The sequence below is a fragment of the Cetorhinus maximus genome, chromosome 5 (genome assembly GCF_964194155.1).
Source record: "Cetorhinus maximus chromosome 5, sCetMax3.hap1.1, whole genome shotgun sequence".
Taxonomy (NCBI): domain Eukaryota; kingdom Metazoa; phylum Chordata; class Chondrichthyes; order Lamniformes; family Cetorhinidae; genus Cetorhinus; species Cetorhinus maximus.
In genome coordinates this window covers 105,093,252-105,119,208 of record NC_135883.1, presented here as the reverse complement: position 1 = coordinate 105,119,208, position 25,957 = coordinate 105,093,252, and the positions used below count along the sequence as shown (strand labels likewise).

The 25,957-nt window shown below is 44.3% G+C and overlaps 1 protein-coding gene across 1 annotated transcript in view; it reads right to left on the bottom strand.

Annotated features, from left to right (window-relative positions):
- Positions 1-8,956: 8,956 nt before the first annotated feature.
- Positions 8,957-25,957, bottom strand: part of LOC144680335 (4-galactosyl-N-acetylglucosaminide 3-alpha-L-fucosyltransferase 9-like) — a 100,476-nt gene continuing 83,475 nt past the window's right edge. Inside the window, exon 3 of the mRNA XM_078541314.1 lies at positions 8,957-10,653. Within this exon, the coding sequence (XP_078397440.1) occupies positions 9,566-10,645 (1,080 nt within the window). The 5' untranslated portion in view covers positions 10,646-10,653 and the 3' untranslated portion in view covers positions 8,957-9,565. The remainder of the gene's footprint in view (positions 10,654-25,957) is intronic.

The window sequence follows — 25,957 nt, the reverse complement described above, 5'->3', positions numbered from 1 at the left end:
GCAATTAAATGCTCACACATCTGTTTATACAAGAGCCAAGGTTGATATTATAAAACAGATTATGCTAATTTATTACACTTAATACATTTATATTTTCATGTACACCAAAAAAGCTTAACCCTTCATTAAGGCACTAAGATCAGGAGCTATGAAGTGGTATTTAATGTTTGGCATATAACTAACCCAAATACAATCAAAGGTATCAATATGAAATTCTGATATACTAAGATTCCTGAGATGAGCAAATTCTCAAGTTCCAAGTTTGTTCCTCACCTAGCCAGCGCTTCTATCAATTTTTTGCTGTGCACAGGTTGTTACAAACAACTTTTCAAATAAAAAAAAATCTTATCCATGTTTCAACTTATGATTCCAATCCCATACAATTTCGTTAGAAACCTCTCCAATGGAATTCTTTGGATTACAAAAATGGCAGTTTAACCAGTTTGTAATCACCTTCCTTTACCTCCCACATACCTATTGTAATATTACTCAGAATGAGTTTCTTAATTCTTTAGGGTTGATTTTTAGACTCTTTTCTTGGCTATCCTGGATTTAATGCATTATCACAATAATAATTTCATGGCAACAAATACAGTTTTCACTGGAACAAGAACAGGAAATGCTGGGAAAACTCAGCAGGTCGAACAGCATCTGCGGAGAGAAAAAAAATAGTAAATGTTTTGTGTCCTTATGGTTCTTCTTCAGAGCTTTGCTTTTATCTCAGTTTTCGGTGGAAACTGTTTGAAATGATTCCGTCTACACTAATGTACTAAAATGTGTTTTTTCATAAACTTGTGCTCCCATGTGGAGCTTTGTGTAAGAAGCACGTTAAAGAATTTGGATGCGGAGATCAGTGACTTTGTAGGACCTTCCTTCTACATGAAAATCTTTTAATCCTTTAAGTGTTCCAAATTATTCGAGATCAGAAGCTTTTTTATTTCCCAGATAAAGTTTTAACTGTAAAAATAGGGATGTACAAAAGGGTAGAATAAGAATCCGAAGAGTACAGAAGGGGCTGAAGGTGGAGGAAGCTGTCGAGACAGGTTGAGTCCATGCTGTGCACGATTTGAAAATGTGGATGAGCATTTTAAATTCAATGCTGTGGGTAATAAGGGGCTACTATAGGTCAGCAAAGACAGGAATGATGGGCAAACAGGACTTAGTGCAATATTTGATATGAGCAACATGTTGACCAGCTCTGGGTAGAAACGGGCCAATTTCCTGAGATAAAAGCAAAAAACTGCGGATGCTGGAAATCCGAAGCAAAAACAAAAATACCTGGAAAAACTCAGCAGGTCTGACAGCATCTGCGGAGAGGAATACAGTTAATGTTTCGAGCCCATATGACTGTTCACCAGAACTAAGGAAAAATATAAAAAGAAGTGAAATATAAGCTGGTCTAAGGGGAGGGTGGGGGGTGGGGGCGGGGGGCGGGGTGCGGTGGTGGTGGGACAGGTAGAGCTGGATAGGGGGCCAGTGATAAGTGGAGATTGCCAAAAGATGTCATGGACAAAAGGACAAAGAGGTTTTGAGGTGGTGATATTAACTAAGGAATGTGCTAATAGCTGACATTAAGGGTAGAAAGCAGGACGAGCAAGGTACAGATAGCCCTAGTGGGGGTGGGGTGGGGGGAAGGAATCAAAATAGGCTAAAAGGTAGAGACAAAACAATGGATGGAAATACATTTAAAAATAATGGAAATAGGTGGGAAAAGAAAAATCTATATAAATTATTGGAAAAAGGGGGATCGGAAAGGAGGTGGGGATGGAGGAGAGAGTTCATGATCTAAAGTTGTTGAACTCAATATTCAGTCTGGAAGGCTGTAAAGTGCCTAGTTGGAAGATGAGGTGCTGTTCCTCAAGTTTGCGTTGAGCTTCACTGGAACAATGCAGCAGGCCAAGGACGGACATGTGGGCATGAGAGCAGGGTGGTGTGCTGAAATGGCAAGCAACAGGAAAGTCTGGGTCATGCTTGCAGACAGACCGAAGGTGTTCCGCAAAGCGGTCACCCAGTCTCCAATGTAGAGGAGACCGCATTGGGAGCAGCGAATGTAGTAGACTAAATTGAGGGAAGTGCAAGTGAAATCCTGCTTCACTTGACAGGAGGTTTGAAACAAGTGCCCATTTCATACCCACAGGCCAGAGATGTAACTTAATTGAGGCCCATATCCAGCTTTGATCTTTAGTACGCACGTCACTGACATTGCGTGGATTATTGGACCAAATTGAGAATCTCGCCTCAGTTCATTTGAGAATGAGGCATGATTTGTTGCCTGATCAGAAGGGGTCTAAACCTTATCCAAAATGGCGCCTAAGCCCCGATTCTACAAATGCTGCCCACAAACCCGACAAACCCACAACCACTAATTTTGCTGGGGCGAGGGGATGGGAGGGATGGGTGGGGGTGGGGGCTCAAATGGGATTGGATATATTTTGCTATCCACTGTTCACGGAAGCAGCGGCACGTGTAAGCGTGCAGCTGCCTTCACTCGGAAGCAATTATGGTCATTCAGCATTCTGAAAAATTACTTGTGGGCTTTAGTCTTTTGAGAAAAGGTCTGGGCAGGCAGTGAGGAACAAAAGGATGGTGACATCTTCAGGAGGTGCTCCCAATGTGTAGAGGGCACCACCTAATTTCTCTAGCTGTTTGTTGACACAAGCCTGAGGACTATTATTATAGAATTAGTGCTGCTTGGCTGCTTCCATGGCCTACCATTGTTACAGTGGGGGGCTGTAATCTCACAATTTGATTGATAGCCCCAAGTGATTATAAAATGATTAGTTCTCTTTGATGTGCAGCTTTGAATACAAATGTTTGTTTTTATCTGGGATTGAGTGCTTGAAGGGATTTAAATATATTAATTGGCTTTTTATTAATATGAGTGTTTTTTAATATCGTGAAGTCTATAACAGATAATTTGAACTTTTTCTTTATTTCACCTCAACAAGGCTCCTGAGGACTGCCCATGGTAGAGATAGGTTGAGATGACACGGAGGGAAAATGGTGTAGAGGTAGGTTCATAGGTTGGCTTGAGTTGGCATGAAGTTGGCATAAGGACCATAAATGGCTAGGAGGAAAAGTGAGGATCATGGCTTGCCATGAATTGGTACTAATTTGGTATGGAGGGCATGGGGTGCCATAGAGCTGGGTAGAGGAGCATACATTGGCATGCAGGTTAGCAAGGTCCATGGGACATGGGTAGAGGGATATAGCTTGGCATGGAGCATATGAGAAGCCATGGGGAGTAGGTGGGGGTCATGAGTTAGCATGGGTTGTCATAGAGGGGCATGGGGAGTCTGTGCAGGCCGTGAGGGGTGAAGGCTATAGGGATTTTTTTTTGTCTTGTTGTTTCTGTTACTACTGGGATGAAGTCCCAGAACACCGAGGCGGGCCTTTTAAACAGCTCGTCTCAGCACCTGGCAGCCCCTGTGTCCCTGTGTCCCTGTAGGTGTCCCTACACTGTTTCTGGCGGCAATGTACCCGACTCCAGTTAGCACAAGCCCCACGGAACAGAAGCCCAACCATTCAGGGCACTTTCTCACGAGTTGGGTTTTGGAGTCAGGAAATTTCCCAACTTGGCGTACCTGACTCAGGAGCAAAAGTTCGGCCTTTGATCTAAAGTGGCTTGGGCTGTGACCAGGAGCAGAAATCAGAGTGAATGTATTGAAATAGTGTTTTGGAATTAAAGGAACATAGCTGAGAGAAGACGACAAATTTGAGAACCTTGGATGAAGTGTGGATGGACCAACAGTTGGAGACGATGGGTGTGTCAAGGATTGGCTTTATGAAGAGAGGCGATGATGCTGATTTTGAAAGAGAATGGGACTGCGGCTGAGCAAAGAGAAACCTTTGCAACATTGACAAGCATGGGGGCTAGGAGAGTTAGCTGAGTGTTCCGGAGGTATGAGGGGAGAGGATACAGGTGCCAGGAGGTGGACAGCACAGGTATGAGTACGTAGGGTACAGTGGAAAGTGTTCACAAATTAATTACAAATCTGAAGTTTCCTACCTCTCACAAATGGGTTAGTGAACATTTGCAAAAAATAGCTGAAATATGTTTGCTAATATGTTTTGTTATGGTCCTTGTCAAAGGTCTCATACAACATTCCTCAGCTGAAGAATGAAATGAGTGATTTACATTTTATTTCTGTCATTTTACACCAAGTGTTGCAAACTTAATAAACAAGAACAAATGAAAATATCTCCATGCATGTGACAGGGTCATGAGGACTCGAAATGTCAACTTTGTTCTTCTCCGCCGATGCTGCCAGACCTGCTGAGTTTTTCCAGATACTTATTATCTGGCCCGGCAGGCATCCTGATACACTCTCCCCATCTCTATTCATGCAGGACAAACTGGCACACGACAGGAGGGAAAGGTTGCAGACAGTGGAGGGATGCCAGAGATCAAAGTTGTGACAGATTCGAAAACAGAGCCTCCAGCTGGCCGGCGATGACCGGGACCGTTCCTGTGCTGATGGTGAGTTCAGTGCTGTTCTATAAAGTGGGGATCCAGCAGTGCAACATCCATCAGACAACCATGCTGTGAGTGATGTGTCCTCGTTCACAGGCCACTGCCGTGCACTAATTTATCTCCCCTTGCTTTCGCAGGCACATCTGCCAAACAGCTGACAGAATCTATGACCCAGGGCCTCCAATCAAGTCCCGAAGAAAACTCTGAAGAGTAATCAGAAGGCACCCTCCATGAAGACCCATCATGGCGCTCACCCACACCCTCCACCAGCACAGAGACACACACCCCCGGTGGGACCTAACTTTAGAGTAGCCTCGGGATCACAATCTGGTGAACTCATCACACTTTCTGATCCACAGCAGGCGGAAGTAAGGGCTTCCCAGGTCCCCAGCATTCGGAGAACTGCTGGAGGCCAGAACGTTACTGAGTCCGAGTCAGATGACGAGCCTCTGGACTCGGTCATGTCACAGTTATTGAAGCTGCAAAGGCAAGCTCGGGAATATCAGGAAGGGATGTCCGCTGCTCTCCTCAGATTGCAAGGCACGATGGAGGCATCTGTCCGTCTTCAGGCTGAGGTGATAGCGCTGGCATTGCAACATACCGAGGACAACACTGGCAGAATGGCGGCCATCATAGAGACCTTGGTCCAGGATGTCACTCCTGCACTGCTGCGCTGGCTTAACTCCATCGCTGATACCATATTTGTTTTCCAACAGTGTGTACGTGAGAAGGGTGCTGGGCAACTCGATCTCACTCCAGCTACCCCTTCCGCTCAATGAGTCAACTAGGGCCTCATGCGCACCCATACATGTAAGGATCTATGGGGTCTCCTCACTGCATGTTGTCATCATCCTCCACAATCCTGGCAGCTCTGAGGGCCTCCCGAGTGCGCCTGCCTCATCTGGCCAGTGTGAGAGCCTCATCCCCATCGTCATCACCACTGAGGACCCCCTCACCCTCATCCCCGTCGGTGTCCTCCTCATCGGAGGAGACATGCAGCTCCTCCATCTCCTCCTCAGCCAGCCCCTCTCCTCATTGCAGCACCAGGTTGTAAAGAGCTCAGCAGACGATGATGATGCATGACACCCTCTGTGAAATGTATTGCAGGGCTCCACCAGACCAGTCCAGGCACTGGAGCCTCATCTTCAGCATCCCGATGGTCATTTCCACCAATTTGCGAGTTGCGACATGAGCCTCATTATAGCGTTGCTCTGCTGCAGCCTGAGGCTGTCGCACGTGTGTCATCAGCCACGGCCTCTGCAGGTAGCACTTGTCCCCAAGGAGTCAACCCTACAGCCTCTGTGGACCCTGGAAGACTGCAGGGGTGTACGAGAAACTCAGGATGTAGGAGTAATGCTCCCTCCCTTGAAACTGTGCGCACACCTGCAGGATGCATTTCTGGTGGTCGCACACCAGCTGCATGTTCAGTAAGTGGAGTCCCTTGCAGTTGATGAATTCCACTGAGTGTAGTGATGGAGACATGAGCACCACATGAGTGCAGTCAATCGCACCCTGCACCTGTGGGAATCCCGAGATCAGGGCAAATCCAATGGTCCTTGCATCCTCGCTGTCCCGGTCTTGGGCGAAATGCACAAAGTTGTGTGCTATGGAGAAGCCTCCATCATGAGGCTCCCTCTCAGCAACCTTAAAAAATCTGAATAAAAAATGGTCACAGATGCTGAGCTACCGTTGTGGAGGGGAGACCATGACAGGGGGTATAGTGTCTACAAACCAGCATGCTGGCCGGTAGTGCAAAATTATACACTCACCCACCTGCGATTTTGCTTCCATATCAGGACAGAAATTCTGCCACACCTCTTCTGTTTATGTTTTAAAGGCTAATATATAGATGAGGAGAAGGAGGGGCTAGGATGCATCCCTTGCAGGTTCATGAAGTGACCCTGCATTGCTGGACAGAGAAACCATGCAGGATAACAATATGTGTTTCAGATCATCTTGGTAGACAATTACAAGTAACAGATTGTCTTGAATAAGGCAGTCATTTGTTTCCATTAAAAAGTTGTTTTTGATCTCTTACATTAATGTAAGTAAGGTATAACCTATGGACACATCATAATTACGTATTATAAAATGATGGCTGACTTTGCATTCTGTATTTATGTAATAAAAGGGACCATAGCAACATGGATAAAAAATTAGCTGAGCAGCAGGAAACAGAGAGTAGTGGTTAATGGTTTTTTTTTGGGCTGGAGGAAAATTTGTAATGGAGCTACCCGGGGATTGGTATTGGGACCTTCACTTTTTCTGATATCTTAATGATCTAGAACTTGGAATATGGGGAGGCGATGGTATAATTTGAATTAAATAAAAATCGACAATTAAAAGTCTAATGGTGACCATGAAACCATTGTCAATTGTTGTAAAAACGCATCTGGTTCACTAATGCCCTTTAGGGAAGGAAATCCGCTGTCCTTAACTGGTCTGGACTATATGTGACTCCAGACCCGCAGCAATATGTTTGACACTGAAATGCCCTCTGAACAAGGGCAATTAGGGATGGGCAATAAATGCTGGCCTAGACAGTGATGCCCACATCCCATAAATGTATTTAAAATAAATACATAGAACAACTTCAAAATGTGTGAACAATATAAAACTTGGAAGCATTGTAAACTGTGAGGAGCACAGTGTAGAATTTCAAATGGACAGAGACATTGGTGGAATGGGCGGTTAGGTGGCAGGTGAAGTTCAATGCAGAGAAATGTGAGGTGATGCATTTTGGTAGGAAGAACATTGAGAGACACTGAAGTGGGTGCAGGAGCAGAAGGACCTGGGTGTATATGTGCATAAGTCATTAAAGGTGCCAGGACAGTTTGAGTGAGCAGTTAATAATGCATACAGTATGCTAGACTTTATTAGTAGGGGCATAGACTAAAATAGCAAGAAAGTTACATTGAATTTGTATAAGATACTAATTAGACCTCAGCTGGAGGACTGCGTATAGGCCTGGGCGCCTTATTTTAGGGAAGATGTGCAGGCATTGAAGAGAGTGCAGAAGGGGTCTAAGAGAATGGCTCCAAGGTTGAGAAACTTCAACTATGAAGACAGATTTGAGAAAAGATGGATGAGAGGAGATTCAATAGAAGTATTCAAAATCATGAGGGACCTGGACAGAGTAGATCGAGGGAAAATGTTCTCACTCATGAAATGATCAAGAATGAAAGGGCACAGATGTGAAAACAATGTGAGAAAAACTTTTTCACATGGCAAGCGGTTAAGTCTGGAATGCACTGCCTTAGAGTGTGGTGGAGGCAGGTTCAATTGAGGCATTCAAGAGGGAATTAGATGATTATTTGGAAAGAAACAATCTGCAGGGTTACAGGGCGAAGGCAGGAGAATGGCACTAGGTGAAATGCCCATTCAGGAAGCTGGTGCAGATATGGTGGGACAAATGGCCTCCTTCTGTTCAGTAACTGTTTTATGGCCAGAATTTTCCAGCCACCCCGTGGCAGGGCCAGTGAACCTTGAAATCTCCATTCACATTGGCAGGACTGGAAGATCCCACTGGCGTGAGGGGTTGGAAAATTCCAGCCTATGATCCTGAGATTTAGTAATAGAACATTAAATTGTAGACTAATATTTCATTAACATCAGTGGTATCAATAATGCACACGGCAACTATTCAGAAAGTACATGACCTGTTGCTTAAAACTACAAAGAAAAGTTTAAGCCTCGATTGTGAAGACAGAACCATACAATATTTGGCCATTGACCTTGCTTTCGCTTGTCAGGCGGGAATAGGGAAATGTGATCTGCAGATCTATGTGAGTGACAGCAGACAGCTTCAGACGATTTTAATCATGGGGCGTTATTAGCATGCCATTTGCTGTCTTCCCATTCAAAATGAGAGTGAAGATAACATGTAACTGCTGCCCGGTGTCTGGCTTTGGGTGTCAGGAGACCATTGCTGAGACCTCTGTAGTACCCAGCACAAGGTAAGTGATCTGGGAAGGGAATCTTTGTCAGAGGAGCAGGGAGGAAGTCGGGGGCAGAATTGCCCCAGGGGTTCCATTTGGGAATAAGCATTCCTTCTCCTGTTGACCCACAAGTAAATAAAAAAGCTTTACTTGGTTGTCCCTCTACTCATTCTGGCAATGATTCCCAGCAGGTTTTGCCAGGCATGGAAGCCACCACTGGGGCCTCGTTCAGGCCTCAATTTTAAGTGGCAGTTTGCATGGGGCTTCCATGATGTCATCAGAGACAGGTCTGCATAATTGAAAATAATAGTCTGAAATTTTTAACTGCACTCAGCCAATTTGGAGTGAACAAGGAATTATAAATCTCCTGCTTTATTCTAACAACCTCCCTGGCCCTGGTGGGTGTTAAATTTAGCCCATTAAATCGGTGCTGGTTATTTGATAAGCAGATAGGAGTTCAAAGTACCTGTGATAAATGGTAAAACATATTTGTTCGGTTTCAACTGGTGACTGAGTCTTGCTACCAGCCAAATCACAGAAGAACTTTGTTAGAGGCTGTACAGCTGAATTGCAAGTCAGCTCATTCACTTTGTTTAAAAAGTCATCACTACAGCAACTTTGGTGCTCAAGGGTCAAGAATGATTATAAAATCTAAACAAAGCATTACCACTTTACTCAAATTGGATGGACATTTACAGTGCTTATAAATCATGTAAAGTTATTTTCTTTAAACCATAATGTAAGTAGAATCAAATTTCTCCAGTTAAAATATCTGATTGGCTATACAATCTGTTTCAGGACACTTTCTCCTTAATTTCTAATAAAGATTATCCTTTCTAATATTTTTATAAAGTGGCAATGGCAGGGGAAAGACAACGTGGAGCTTTAAAATAAAATCATTCATCTTGGAAAGCAATTACACTTTCCAGCACAAGTCAATTTAAGATGAGAACCTGATGCTCAGAATTTCACTGCTGCTGTTTCAGAAGCATGATGAATTTTCACATAAGCAGGAACGATGTCAGGCTGTAGAGTTCTTTTTGGTTAAACAAAAGAATTAATCAAAAATATTTTCTTTTGGAGAAAGAAGTCAATTGAATTCTATAGATATTGTTGATAAACCATGATATTTACCAGAGACCTGTTTCAGAGTTCAACCCCAAAACCATTTCTCCAAACTGGAACATGATCTATATTTTTGATGTTGTTTTATATTCTCACACACTTTACATGAATGTTCAGCCCAGAAATAAGCCATCCTTACTGTGTAGTATTTCTTCCATTTGAAGTATTGCATGTACAAGTCTTTATTATCATCCAGTTTGTGCAGGTAATCCGCAAGCTCTTTGGCTGAGTGGAAATCATCCACATGAATGAAAGAATCGGCCGGAATGTAATTTTCATAGTTTTTTCTAGATGGCCCCAGGACCACAGGTACGGTGCCAACACGTAAAGGATTGTAGAGCTTTTCCGTTATGTAATCTTTATGTATTGAATTCTCAAAGGCAAGGTAGAACTTACAAGCAGCTATGGTAGGAGTCAATTGATTATTCTCCAGGCGTTTCCCAAAGGCTCGACCGTAAGTGCTGATGTTAATGTATTTGCGGAATTCATTGTAGTACTTCACTCTGGCATGATTAGTGTTCCAGTGGCTTACAACCCAACACACCAGACTGCTTTTACTAGGCAATTCAAAAGGTAATGGAACTTTGTTCATTATCAGAGATCCATAAGGCACTTCGATATCTGAATCCCGACGATATGTCAAGGTCAGGTTGAAGAGCTGGTCAAGTCCAGTTTTTTTTGGAGAGAGGGTAGGTGACTCCAGATTCATCCAAACCCATTTCTGAAAAGTTGGCCGTGGCTGCTTGGGCAGATTGGACAAGCCTCCACTTATGTCTCGGTGATGGAAAAGGACAGCGTGGGATTTGTTATAGAGGTTCCTATCCGCAGTCAAGTGACAGTCATGGATGTTAAACCTTGATTCACAAGAATTCAGCTCAAATCTATGACCAAAAGGCCAAAGCCAAATGAGCACAATAGTATCATCCTCTTCAGCACCTGTCACAAAGGGGTTTTTCACACCAAGTGCAGATGTGGCAGATTCCAATGGAGCATAAATCCAGATGTTAGATGGTTTGACATACAGCAACAAGCCGGCTAAAGAACAACCCAAAATGGTGAAGGAAATGAACAGGGTGCGGAAAATACGTATACTAGGTGCTGGTGTCATAATGTCTTCTGTAAAGGAAAAGATGAAGACTATTAGGATCCTGGGAGCATAGCTCCTCTTCCACTGAAACTGCATCAAGATGCAGAACATTTGAACACAGCTTCCCTAATGGAATGAGGAATGTTTACATTGGAAATATAAGAGAGAAGGTAAAGAAAATGGAAGAGGAACAACCTTAAAATGAGAGTTAAATTGAGGAAAGAATTGAACAAACAGAGTGAAGAAAACAGATAGTGGAAAGCCATAATGGAGACAACAAGGAATATGATAATTTTGTTAAAATGAAATGTACTAAGGAATAAAAGGAAAGAAAGATTTGCATTTATATCGCACATTTCATAGAGCCATAAAACGGAATTTAATGTAGGTGATGGTGTTCCTGCCCATCAACTGGCCTGCGGCAGATGTTCCCTAAGATCAAGTACCCCCCGGGTTTAAATTCTGCCCCTTGAGATCTCACAGCCAATCTGAAGCCATCAGCTTGGCAGTGCCACCAGTTAAGGTGCAATGAGGCAGGTTCAAATAATGACCTCATGGGCAGAATCTTCTGTCACCCCCGCACACCGATGTGCACGCTTCTAGCTGGGTGGGCCTTAACTAGCCTGCCCAAATCAAATGGCGGCACGTAGCCGATCGCGAGCGGCGATCAGCTCCAAGCCCGTCCGTACCCACTCCCGACTGGCCCACCAGACGGGGAGAAAATTCTACCCCATAGGTTTCAGTGATCAGAACATGATTGCATTTTACACTCAGTTTGATTGAGGGAGAGATAGATCTAAGACTAGTGTTTTAAACTTAAATAAAGGTCATTATAAGGATATGAAGGCAGAGCTGTCTAAAGTGAACTTGGAATTTCGGTTAAGGGATAGGTGAGTAGAGATGGACCGGAAGACATTCATAACACTCAGCAAAGGTACATTCCACTTAGAAAGAAAGACTCCAGGAGAAGGCTGCTCCATCCATGGCTAACCACAGAAGTTAAAGACAGCAATAAATTGAAAGATAAAGTATACAATTCAAGAAGATTAGTGGCACGTCAGTGGATTAGACAGAAACAAAGATTGACCAAAAAAGTAATAATGAGGGAGAAATTAGAGTCTGAGAAGAAGCTAGCTAGAAATATGAAAACAGATAGTCAGAGTTTCTACAGGTATTTAAAAAGTAAAAAGGTATCTAAAGTGAGTGTTTGTCCTCAGAAGAGTGAGTCTAGGGACTAATAATGGGAAATAAGAAAATGCAGAAGCATTGAGGTGAAAGGGAGGAACTTAAAACAATTAGGAAGAGTCAATGTGGTTTTGTGAAAGGGTAATTGCGGTTGACTAATTTATTTGAGCTCTTTGAGGAAGTAACAAGCAACGTGAATATAGGAGAACCTGTAGAGATGGTGTGTTTGATTTCTGGAGGCATTTGACAGGGTGTCACATCAAAGGTTACTACACAGAATAAGAACTCATGGTGGAGGGGGTAACACATTAACATGGATAGAGGATTGGTTGGTTGACAGGAAATAGAAAGTAGGGATAATTGGATCATTTTTGTGTTGGCAAGGTGTAATGCGTGACTCGTCCTGATTGCATCAAGATTTTCTAAGGGCCTTGATGGATCTTTCCAGATTCTAGGGAATTTTGGAAAGCTGAAACCAATACAACCATTATCTCAAACAAAACCAAAAAATACCTGGAAAAACTCAGCAGGTCTGGCAGCATCTGCGGAGAGGAGCACAGTTAACGTTTCCAGTCCGCATGACTCTTCCACAGAACTAAGGAAAAATAGAAAAGAGGTGAAATATAAGCTGGTTTAAGTGGTGGGTTGGGGTGGGGTGGTGGGACAAGAAGAGCTGGATAGAGGGTCAGTGATAGGTGGAGATAACCAAAAGATGTCACAGACAAAAGGGCAAAGAGGTGTTGAAGGTGGTGATATTATCTAAAGGAATGTACTAATTAAGGGTAGAAAGCAGGATGAGCAAGATACAGATAGCCCTAGTGGGGGTGGAGTGAAGGAATCGAAAAAGGCTAAAAGGTAGAGATAAAACAATGGATGGAAAGACATTTAAAAATAATGCAAATAGGTGGGAAAAGAAAAACCTATATAAATTATTGGAAAAAACAAAAAGGAGGGGAAAAATCGGAAAGTGGGTGGGGATGGAGGAGAGAGGTCATGATGTAAAATTGTTGAACTCAATATTCAGTCCGGAAGGCTGTAAAGTGCCTAGTCGGAAGATGAGGTGCTGTTCCTCCAGTTTGTGTTGAGCTTCACTGGAACAATGCAGCAAGCCAAGGACGGACATGTGGGCATGAGAGCAGGGTGGAGTGTTGAAATGGCAAGCGACAGGGAGGTGTGGGTAATACTTGCGGACAGACTGAAGGTGTTCTGCAAAGCGGTCACCCAGTCTGCGTTTGGTCTCTCCAATGTAGAGGAAACCGCATTGGGAGCAACGAATGCTGTAGACTAAGTTGAGGGAAGTGCAAGTGAAATGCTGCTTCACTTGAAAGGAGTGTTTGGGCCCTTGGACGGTGAGGAGAGGGGAAGTAAAGGGGCAGGTGTTGCACCTTCTGCGGTTGCATGGGAAGGTGCCGTGGGAGGGGGGTTGAGGTGTAGGGGCTGATGGAGGAGTGGACCAGGGTGTCACGGAGAGAACGATCCCTACGGAATGCCGCCGGGAGGTGAAGGGAAGATGTGTTTAGTGGTGGCATCATGCTGGAGTTGGCGGAAATGGTGGAGGATGATCCTTTGAATGCAGAGCTGGTGGGGTGATAGGTGAGGACAAGGGGGACCCTATCATGTTTCTGGGAGGGAGAAGAAGGTGTGAGGGCGGATGCGCGGGAGATGGGCCGGACATGGTTGAGGGCCCTGTCAACCACCGTCCCACCCCCCACTTAATCCAGCTTATATTTCACCTCTTTTCTATTTTTCCTTAGTTCTGTTGAAGAGTCATGCGGACTCGAAACGTTAACTGTGCTCCTCTCCGCAGATGCTGCCAGACCGCTGAGTTTTTACAGGTATTTTTGTTTTTGTTTTGGATTTCCAGCATCCGCAGTTTTTTGCTTTTGCAACCATTATCTCAGCAGCCGTTTCTTTTAAGACCCTAGGATGAAGTCCTTCCAAACCTGGGGACTTGTCAGCTTTTAGTTCTAGTAATTTTCTCAGTACCTTTTCCCTAATGATTGTAATTGTTTTAAGTTCCTCCCTTTCTTTCACCTCAACACATCTGCATTCCCTTATCAGTGCTGGGGCCTCAACTGTTTACAAACTGTATCCATGACTTGGATGAAGGGACTGAATATATGGTTGCAAAATATGTAGATGATACAAAGATAGATAGGAGAGCAAAAGACATAAGGAGTCTGCAAAGCAATTTGGAAAGTTTAAGTGAGTGGGCAAAATTTGGTAGATGAAGTATAATGTGGTAAAATATGAACTTATCCACATTGGCAGGAAGAATGGAAAAGCACAGTGTTATTTAGATGGCATGCAATATTTCTGTGTTGTCGTATGAATCACAGAAAGTTAGTATGCAGCTACAACAAGTGATTAGGAAGGCAAATGGAGTGTTATCATTTATTGAAAGGGGAATGGAATATAAAAGTAGAGGGGTTTTGCTGCAATTGTGCAGGGCAGTGGTGAAACCAAATCTGGTGTACTGTGTACAGTTTTGGTCACCTTATTGAAGAAGGGATATAATTGCATTGGAAGCAGTGCAGAGAAGGTTCACTTGACTGAATCCAGGGATGAAGGGGTTATCTTATAGGGAAAGGTTGGAAAGGTTGGGTTTGTATTCACTGGAGTTTAGAGGGATGAGAGTGGAGGAATGAGAAGTATTCTTATTGAAACATGGAATTCCTAAGGGTCTTCACAGGGTGAATGCTAAAAAGATATTTCCCCTTGAAGCAGAATCTAGAAATTTGGAACACAGTTTGAAAAGTGTTTTCCCATTTAAGACTGAGATGAGGAGAAATATTTTCTCCGAGGGTAGTTAGTCCATGTAATTCTTCTTTCCCAGAGACCAGTGGAAGGTGATTGAACATTTTTAAGGGTGAGTTTGATCAATTCTTAACTGACAAGGGAATCAATGGTTCTAGGGGTTAGACAGGAAAGTTATATGAACAAATGGTGGAACAGGCTCGCGAAGTCGAATGACATACTCCTGCTCCTAATTCACGTGTTCTTATGTTGCTGACAATTCACCCACTCAAGGCCAGGATTGCCCAGTGATCCAGGCTACAGGGCCACAGGTGAGCGATGGTGGGAGGGGAACCGCGGGATGGAGGTAGCGGCGGAATGGGGTCAGCAGCAAGGTCAAAGGTTGGCTTTCAGTGGGGCCCTGTCCCACTTCCTGAGGTTGGGTCCCTCAATCGGGCACTGAGTGGTTAACAATGAGGGATTCTCTCCACCCCTAGCCCTCACCCCGGAAGCCTGTAAGCAAATCTAACAGTGTTTGCTTTTGTGGTTCCCTGCATGTTGAGTACCCCGCCCACTGTTAGGTGAAGATAAACATTGGTGGAATGAGGCCCTTAAGTGAGCAATAGTTTCCCACTTAAGACCCTCAATAGGAAGAGGGTTCCTTCCCGCTCTGGATTTAACTGGGACAGACATGGGAAGTGGCAGGTTCCGCACCTGCCACCCTGATGCCCAATTAAATTTCCCCACCTCCACCCAACGTGCCTCAGCATTAAATTCCAGCCATGGAGTCATTACATCACAGAAGGAGACCATTTGGCCCATCAAGTCTATGCTGAACTCTGGAGAGCATTACAATCAGCTCTATCCCTCATAACCCTCCAAGTTCATTTTCCTCAAATGTCCATCCAATTTCCTTTAGAAATCATTCATTGTTTCTGCTTTCACCACCCTCACAGGCAGCGAGTTCCAGGTCCTTACCACTTGCTGTGTAATAAAGTTCTGCCTTACATTTTAGCTACATCTCTTGTCCAAAGCCTTAAACCTCTGTACCCAAGTCCGTGTACCACTAGCTAATGGGACCAAATTTTCTCTGACTACCTTATCAGAACCTGTCATAATCTTCTGCACCTCTATTAAATCTCCTCTCAATTTCCTTTGCTCCAAGAACAACAACCCCAACTTCCCCAATGCATCTTGCAGCTAAAATCCTTCATCCATGGAGCCATTATGGTAAATCTCCTCTGAAGGACCCTCACATTCTTGCTATAGTGTGGTGACCAAAACTGGATTCAGTTGTGGTCTTTTCATGACCTTAGGATGTCTCAAAATGTCTTGCACCCAATTAAGCTCTTTTGAAATGTAGGAATAGCAACCTTTGCAGAAAACAGGTCCCATGAACAGCAATATGATGGTGACTAGATAACCTGCTTTGATGATGCTAGTTGAGGGTTGGTCAAGACACTCAGAGATCTCACCTTCTTTCCTTGAAATATTGCCATCGAGTATTTTTCCTCCATCAAGGAGGCAGATGTGACCTGGGTTTAAAGCCCCATCTGAATGAAGGCACTCCTGACAGTGCAGTACCCCCCCAGTCCTGCACTGGAGTTCAGCCGAGATGTTGTGCTCAAGTCTCTGAAATGCAATTTGAGCCCACAGCATTCTGGTTCAGTTGTTGGGTTGCTGACACATAGAGCACGAAACTGGAGCCTCAAGGTTGTCCTTATATTGGGAAACTGAATAGAATTGGCAGAATAGAGGCCTAGGTAACACTGAAGAGTGACCTTTAGATTTTTATGTAAGACTTAAGATACTTAAGTTATGACTTGGACAAAAGTTCTCGTTTGCTGATTCTGCTAAAGCTCCTTGGTTCTTATGGAAATCTCACTCTATTTATGTGATTCAATATTTGCTCTGAGTGATATCTCAATATCAGTGACTTCACATACATTTAAATTTCCAGTGTTCACTCGCCTCCAGTTTCTCTGTCTTTCTGTCTTCACTCCTGCTCATCCTATAAACATCACATACATTTTACCCATGGAAAGAAGCTAGTCTTTCTCATCTCTGGAACTCAGCTCTTTTGTCCATGTCTGAACCAAGGTCATAATGAGATCTGGAGCTCAGTGGCCCTGACAGAATCCAAACTGAGCGCCAGTGGGCAGGTTATTCTTGACTATGTACTGCTCGATATCACTCTCAATGACACGTTCCAACACTTTAGTGAGATTGAGGGTAGACTGAAGGGGCGCTAATTGGCTGGATTGGATTTGTTATGGTTTTTTGTGGCCATGATATACCTGGGCAAATTTCTACATTGTAGGGTAGGTTCCAGTGTTTTAGCTGTACTGGGCTAGAGGCCCAGCTAGTTCTGGAGCACGAGTCTTCAGTACTACACCCAGGATGTTGTCAGGGCCCATAGCCTTTGGTGGTGTCAAACTGAAGGAAAAGGTGTACAATGCTGTGCAGAATAATGGTAGGCCAGAGTATTGGGAAAGTTTTAGAAACCAGAAAATGATGAATAAAGAATTAATCATTGGAGAAATCTAACATTAAATATAAAACCAGACAGTAAAGGCTTCTACAAGCATCTAAAAAGGAAAAGAGTAGTTAAAGTGAGTGTTGTCCCTTTGAGTGTGAAGCTGGAGAATTAATAATGGAAAACAAGGAAATGGCTGAAGCTTTGAATAAATATTTTATATCCATCTTCACAACAGAATACACAAAAAGCATCCAAAGACTGGTAGAAAATCAAGTGGCAAAAGAGAGGAAGGAACTTAAAGCATTCAGTATCAGTAGAGAAAAAGTAATGGGAATGGTAATGAGATTTAAAGCTGACAAGTTCCTTCGACCTGATGGCCTGCATCTTAGGCCAGGATTTTCCAGCCCCACCCACCGCCGGGATCCTCCTATCATGCCGAAAGTCAATGGACTTTTGGCTGTCCCGCCACATATCCCGCGGTGGATCCCACCATGGTTGGGCCAGAAAATCTGGCCTAACCCTGACCTAGGGTCTTAAAGGAAGTGGCTGCAGTGATAGTGGATGTAGTGTTTGTAATGTTCCGAAATCCCCCAGTTTCACGAATGGTCCCAGCAGATTGGAAAACCACAAAAGTTGCACCTTTGTTCAAGAAAGGAGGGTGGCAAAAAGAAGGAAAGTATAAGCCAGTTAGTCTAACAGCTATCATTGGCAAAATACTAGAATCCAGTATTAAAGAGGTAGCAGACATTTAGAAAATAATAACCCACCAGGCAGAGTCAACATGGTTTTGTGAAAGGGAAATCGTGTTTGACAAATTTATTGGACCTCTTTGAGGATGTAACAAGCAGAGTGGATAAAGGGTAATCAATAGATGTAGTGTATTTGGATTTCCAAAAGGCATTTGATAACGTGCCACTTAAAGTTAGTACATAAGATAAAAGCTTATGGTTGAGGGCGATATATTAATATGGATCGAGGATTAGCTAATTAAGAGGAATCAGACAGTCGGGATAAATTGGCCATTTTCAGGATGGCAAAACATTACTCATGGAGTGCCACAGGGATCAGTGCTGAGGTCTCATCTATTTACGATCTATATTAATGACTTAGATGAAGGAACCAACTGCATTGTAGCCAAATTTGTTGACAATATGAGGACAGTTAGGAAAGCAAGTTGGGAGGAGGCTGTGCAGAGTCTGCAAAGGGATATAGATAAGTTGAGTGGTTGGGCAAAAATTTGGCAGGTGGAGTATAATGTGGGAAAATGTGAAGTTGTCCACTGGAAAAGCAAAATGATATTTAATTTGAGAAAGACTGCAGTGCTGTGGTACAGAGGGATCTGGCTGTCCTTGTATATGAATCACAAAAATTTAGCATGCAGGTACAGAATGTAATTAGGAAGCGAATGGAATGTTGCCCTTTATTGCAAAGGGGTTGGAGCATAAAAGTAGGAACATTTTGCTACGACTGTACAGGGCATTGGTGAGACCACACCTCAAATACTGTGTACATTTTTGTTTACCTTACTTAAAGAGAGACACACTTGCATTGGAAGAAGCTCAGAGGAGGCTCACTAGACTCATTCCTGGGTTGACATGTTTCGTTTATGAGGAAAGCTTGACAGATTGGGCCTACATTCACTGCCGTTCAGCAGAATGAAAGGTGAACTTATTTAAACATAAATGCTTCTGAAGGAACTTGACAGGGTAGGTTCTGAGAGGATGTTTCCCCTTGTGGGGGAATATAGAACTAGGGGCACAATTTCAAAATAAGTGGTCTCCCATTTAAGATGGGGATAAGGAGGGATTTCTTCTCTTAGAGGGTTGTTCATCATTGGAACTCTCTTCCCCCGAGAGCATTGAAGGTTTAGTCATTGAGTATATTCCCGCTGAGTTAGACAGATTTTTGATTGACAAGGGGAAGATGGTGGTGTAGTGGTAATGTTACTGAACTAGTAATCTTGAGACCCAGGCGCATGACATGGGTTTGAGTTCCACCACAAGAGCTGGTGGAATTTAAATTCAATTAATAAATCTGGATTATAAAGCTAGTTTTGGTAAAGGTGACCATGAAACTATTATTGGTTGTTAGAAAAATGCATCTGTTTAACTAATGTCCTTTAGGGAAAGAAATCTGCTGTCCTTACCTGGTCTGGCTTACATGTGACTCCAGACTCATATCCATGTGGTTGACTCTTAAGTCGCTCAGTTCATGTGCAATCTTGAATCGGCAACAAATGCTGGCCTTGCCAGCAACACCCAAATCCCAAGAATAAAGTAAAAACAGTGATTCAAGGGTCATGGAAGGCAGGCAGGAAAGTAGAGTGAAGATGTTATTGAATGGCACAGCAGGCTTGAGGGGCCAAATTACCTACTCCTGCTCCTATTTCTTATGTTCTTTGCTGTATCCAATGCCTTGATAACACATGGACTTAACTGAATTGGCTGATGATTGGCCTCTGTGATGTTGGGGAGTTCAGGAGGAAGCTAAGATGGATCATTCACTCGGCACTTCTGGTTGAAAAAGGTTGCAAGTGGTCCAGCCTTGTGTTTTGCACTGACATGTTGGGCTTACGCATCATTGTGGATGGGGATGTTTGTGGAGATTCCAAGTCTGATTAGTTGTTGGATTATCCACAACATTTACAACAGGATGTGACATGAGTGTAGAGCTTTAATCTGATCTGTTGGTTGTGGGATCACTTAGTCCTGTCCATCACATGCTGCTTCCGCTGTTTAATTGGCATGCATGTAATCCTAGAATCATAGCACCATAGAAAAGTGACGGCACAGAAAGAGGCCGTTCACCCCATCGTGCCTGTGCCGGCCATAAAAACAGTAAAAAGAAATTAGCCACGCAGTTTTAATGCAACTTTCCAACACCTGGTCTGTAGCCTTGAAGGTTCCAGCACTTCAGGAGCAGATCCAGGTACCTTTTAAATAAGTTGAGCATTTCAGCTTCAACCACCAGTTTAGGCAGTTAATTCCAGATAACCGCCACCGTCTGGGTGAATAGGTTTTTCCCCATGTCCCCATTACTGCTTCTACCAATCACCTTAAATCTGTGCCCCCTGGTAATTGACCGCTCAGCTAGGGGAACAGGTATTTCGTGTCTATCCTATCTATGCCCCTCATAATTTTACATACCTCAATTATGTCACCCCTCAGCCTCCACTGTTCTAAGGAAAACAACCCTAGCCTATCAGATCTTTCTTCATTACTGCAATTTTCAAGCACTGGTTGTTCTTGTAAATCTCCTCTGTACTCTCTCCAGAGCAACTATGCCCTTCCTGTAATCTGGTGACCAGAACTGTATGCAAAATTCCAGCTGTGGCCTAACCAACGTTTTATACATTCCAGCATTACATCCCTGCTTTTGTATTCAATACCTTGTCCAATTAGGAAAGTATTCCATATGCTTTATTTACCACCTGATCCACCTGTCCTGTCACCTTCAGGGACCTGTGGACATGCACTGCAAGGTCTCTCACCTCCTCATCCTCTCAATCTCCTCCAATTTATTGAGTATTCCCTTGCTTTGTTTACCCTCCCCAAATACATTAACACGCTTTTCCAGATTGAATTCCATTTGCCACTTTTCCACCCACTCAACCAAACCATGGATATCAGTCTGGGTATAACAGCTATCCTCTTTGCAACTATGCGGCCAATTTTTGTGTCATCTGCACATTTCCCAATCACGTTTCCCACATTTAAGTCCAAATCATTAACATATATGACAAAAATCGAGGGCTGTGTTGTAGCTTCAGCAAGTTCAACCTCATTTTTAGCTATGCTACTATGCTTTTTAGCATTGCTCCTGCAATGCCTTCCTGCACTCTTCAGTGAGCCAGGGTTGATCCCCTGGCTTGATATCAATGGTAGAGGGGGGATATGCCGGGCCATGAGGTTGCAGATAGTGCTTGAGTACAATTCTGCTGCTGCTGATGGCCCACAGTGCCTCATGGATGCCCAGTTTTAAGCTACTAGATCTGTTCAAAATCTATCCCATTTAGCATGTTGGTATTGCCACGCAGCACGATGGAGGGTATCTTCAGTATGAAAATGGGACTTTGTCTCCACAAGGACTGTGCAGTGGTCACTCCTACCGATACTCTCATCGACAGATACACCTGTGTTACGTTTATTAGTGGAGGATGAAGAAAATCAGATTTTCCTCTTGTGGCTTCCACTTCTGCAGGCCCACGCTGGCAGATATCCTCTTCAGGATTCGACCAGCTTGGTCAGTAGTTGTGTTATCAGGGCCAAGCAGAGTGGGTGTACGTGGTGAAAAATCCCATGGCCCAGGTGTTAGGGGGTCCCAGGCTCAGTGTTGTAAATGGAGTCCTTGTCATCCAGGCAGAGACTGAGACCTATTGAGAGTTCCAATTTATTTTAAGCTGGTCTTTCAGGTGAATTGCTGCGCTGCTACTTCTGACCTTAGGACAGCTTTGTGGTTTCAATTTTGTTTGAAAAGCCCGCCAGTAAACCAGAAAACTGCCCAAAGGTCAACAGCAGCAATCCCTACACGCAGCAATGAGTGCTCTTGCTGCACATCTGGATGAAAAATCCCTTGAATCATTTTAGGGCTAATTGGATGCTGTGGAGTGGGGCTGGGGGTGGGGGTGGGAGTGTTTTAAGGTCATTCTGGATGGATGAGATTAGCTGGGCTAGAAGGCCTTTGTCATTTATGATTTCTTGTGAACAGAGGGTGGAATCATGGCTGGAAGTCTATTTATTTTGTCACTGATGGAAGTTTACTGTGAGCAGGCTTTGTGGGGTGAAATTGTCAGGAATGTGTAATGGGCTCACAGTGAATCAGTAACTTGCTTTATGCTGCACATAATTCAGTGACTGTCTACCAATTGTCTGTGTCAATGTCCCCATCTTCTTATCTCCCTTCCAGGTGTCCTTATAGCAAAGGTATGGACCAGCTGCAAGTCCTTTGTCAATCCCATGCACATGGTCCTGGTGTGATGGATTTGAGTCCATTTGTTGAGTGGAGATGCTAAGCTCCAAGCACGCATTGAGTCAGATGGGCCAGTGTGATCCGCACTGAACTAGTTGGGGGATGCCTGACTTAAGGTGGATGGTGGCTGACAAGTGGGTTCTGATGGTCCTTCTCATCACTGAGGACAGTCAGTAGCATTCTTTCTCTATGCCAATCAAATTGGGGCTTGTCACTCGTAACAGCTGTCTCCTGTTTTGTGTTCATTCCCTGCAGTAGAACTGGAGTGTCCTCTCCAGGGTGCAAGCCTGGGCAAAATTTACGGAGACTCTGGGCTGCTTAAATGTTAGGGTCCCCCTCTCAACCTCTCTGTTTGAGTTCAAAGGAATGCAAAGCACTATGTTTGGCACCGGCTTGGTTGCAGGATTTTCCAGAAAAATGACATATTTAGACATCAGTCTGACTTTGGGCTCCATCCCAGATTTTTGTCAGGATTTACTCCCTTAGCCTTCAACTCTCCTGAGGTATCCACAAGGCAATGGAGTTATTCGCCCATAGCTGGGAATTTGCTTCATGAGTGCCAGGGAATGCCCACATGCCAGTGGGCATGAACACTGCATGTCTGGAGGCCAAATGTCCTCCAGGTTCCTCTGAAGCATAGCCTGGGGTCACGAGGGACCCAGTTTCCATGTGTCACCACAAGGAGGCACAACTGAGCACTTACTGATGGAGAGGCTGGTTTCTGAGAGCGAGAGACTTACACATTTGGGCCTGTAATTTGCATTGCTACCAGCCAGTGGTGTAGATTGCAAATGAGAAGCAAACTAAAAAACAGGCACAAATCAGGAATGTGATGGAGTACTTTCTAGTTGCCTGGATGAGTGCAGCTCCAACAACACTCAAGAAGCTCAACACTCTCGAGGACAAAGCAGTCCACTTGATCACCATCCTATCCACCATCTTAAATGTTCATTCCCTCCATCACTGACACAGTGTGACATCACAGGGCACCAGCTACAGGATACACTGCAGCAACTCACCAAGCCTCTCTCGACAGCAGCCTTCAAACCCGTGACCTCTAGCACCAAGAATGACAAAGGCAGCAGGAGCACGCGAGCAGCACCAGCTGCAAGTTCCCCTCCAAGCCACAGACGCTCCTGATTTTTTATCTTACTGTTCCTTCACTGTCGCTAGGTGAAAATGCTGGAACTCCCTTCCTAACAGCAATATGGGTGTATCTACATCGGATGTTCTGCAGTGGTTCAATAAACGGCTCACCACAACCTTCTCAAGAACAATTAGGGATGGGCAATAAATGTTGGACGAGCCAGCGATGTCCGCATCCCATGAAAAACTCCAAGAAAAATAAACTCACCCTTCCATGGAAACCTACAGACACCAGCCCGCCCTCTCCACTTCCAATAGTGCTTTATTTCTATGGCAATGCCTTGATTATAAATCCTTCAATGACCTTATTCCTCTCTACTCTGTCACCTCCTCCTGCAACCCTCTATGATCTGAATTCCTCAATCCTGGCCTCTTGCACATCCCCAGTTTTCTTCAATGCACAGTTGGTGCCTAGGTCCTCAGGTCTGAAATTTCCTCCCTTAACCTCTTCCCGTCTCTCTCCTCCTTTAAGATGCTCCTTAAAATCTACCTTTTTGGGCACCTATCCTAATATCTCCTGACACGTCTCAGTGTCAAACTTTGTTTGATTACAGTCTTGTGAAGAGCCTTGAGATGTTTTACTATGTTAAACGTGCTATGTAAATGTAAGTTGTTCAGATATGACTCTTTTATTCCTCTTGTGCATGAGATGGTGAGCTTGGAGGAATTACAATCTGTGGGATATGGCCAAACTGTGAGTTTAATAATGCTCAAATCTTTTAAATCTTTTTAATTAAAACCTTTGTAATCTTTTAAAAAGTGTCATCATTGAACCAATGTAAGAAATTATATAATTCAGGTGCTTCATCAATTCTGGAAGTATTCAATGATACAATCTTCTCAAAGGATGTCATAATCTGTTACATGCTGCATGTTTGTTTTAATCAACACCAGAGTCAGGGTCACATTGGTAATAAGGTAAATAAACGCATATAAAGAAATAAGGACGGTAGAAAGAATAGAAAATGCGCAGGGCAGAGGTGTGCCAAGAGGGGGAATCTTCCAGACAATTAGGAGCCTGCCTGCGTGTTTGTCTTCCAATTAAGGATGGCGGGTGGGTTCCTGAGGCAGGAACACAGGACACTGAGGGCTACTCCAATGGAAGCCATTCGTTTATACTGTGAGACTGGTAGGAGAGCTGCTAAGGGGCAAACTGATGGACTGGCAGGGAGAAATCTCAGTCGCCTGTGGAGTGGATGTAAGGTTCACTGCATTTGGCCATCAGATTCATTGGGCGGAATGTTCCATGCCGCTAGTGTCGGGCGTGTTTGGCGGCAAGAGAGGACTATATGGTGAGAAGGCCAAGAATCAGTTTCAAGACTTCATGAAACCAGTTTGTGATCATCCACTCAGTCCGTCAATGGCGGGCTGCATTTCCCACCATCGGATGCCGGGAACCTCATTGTAACACATCTGCATATCATTATAAGCCCAGCCCGCTGGAATCATTCCCCATGCTGGATCATCCGAGCGCGTTGGCGTGCAAAGCTGGTGAGCTGCACTTCACTCGGGCCTTCGAGTTTTGTTTGCTTACTTTGCTTTGAACAGTATTCGCAATCATCAGCACCAGGCTTCACAGACTGTACCACTTCACTTTTAGTGGGGGGGCGAACTGGGGCCGGTCTTTACCTACCAGACCAGCCATAAAGCAGGGGTGGCTTCTCAACGGCTGCAGGGCGAGGGCTTGCTTGGGGATGGGGGAGAAGTGGCCTCAGGCAAGGGAGGAGGCTGCAGGGTGAGGGCTGCACTGGGGAAGGCGCCATTGCAGTGTGTGTGTGGGGGCACAAGTTGATCTATGCAAGTGGCCTCAAGATGGTGAGGGCTGAAGAGGCAGTCTCCAGAGTAGATGAGGCCAGATGGAGGTGTAAGGGTGTGTGTGAGAGAGTGAGGGTGATGTCCCTTGAGCTGGCAGTGAGTGAGATGCCAGTGGATGGGCTTGAGTGTGTGAGTTTACAGTGATGAGATAGTTGTCGGACCCTGTCTGCGTGGATGAGATCATTCATCCTCTATCTGCATTGTATGGTCAACCTCTTCTTTGCAGCATTGGCACTGATCACCACTGCCATCGCCTACCAAGCCGTAGTGGTAATGTTGTTGCCCCTCCTGCGGTTAGAGGAGGGATAGAGGACTTCACAGCCGGCCCCCACAGCATCCAAAGTGCGCTCGAAGAATGCGTCACAAAACTGAGTAGCTGCAGTCTTTTTGCCTTTCATGCATCAGTCCTGGGCTGGAAGCACTGAGAGGTGTGCGTGTGGCTGTACTTTAAATGTGGCACCTGGTGAGATGAAGCGGTGAGGTGGCAGCATGATGAGTGAATCTTAGTCCATCCGCCATCAAAACGGCATGTTTCCCAGCAAAGCATGGTTAATGAGCCGGGATTTAGAAGATACGGCCTGAAAGGCTGTCATTGTGGCTGGCGGGTAAAATGTATTTCTCCCGCCCGATACCGCACTCACTGCTAACCTGGGATGGGATGATCCCATCCAGTATCTCCATGATTCCTTCACTCAAAAGCAAGACTGTGATCTTTATTTCAGATTTCCAGCATCTGACACGATGCACAGCACCCCTACCTCCAAAGTCTCTTCTGTGGGGATGGTAAAATTCTGTCTAATGTTTCAGGTCAGTGACCTTTCATTAGAGTCCTGATGAGAAATTATTTACCTGAAACACTAACTTTGTTTCTCCACCTCTACAAATGCCGTCAGACCTACTGAGTATTTCCTGCATTTTCTGTTTTTATTTCTGATTTCCAGTATCGGCAGTATTTTGCTTTTGCATAAATTTGGCTTAGATGAGAGGGCAAGAACATGGAAGAT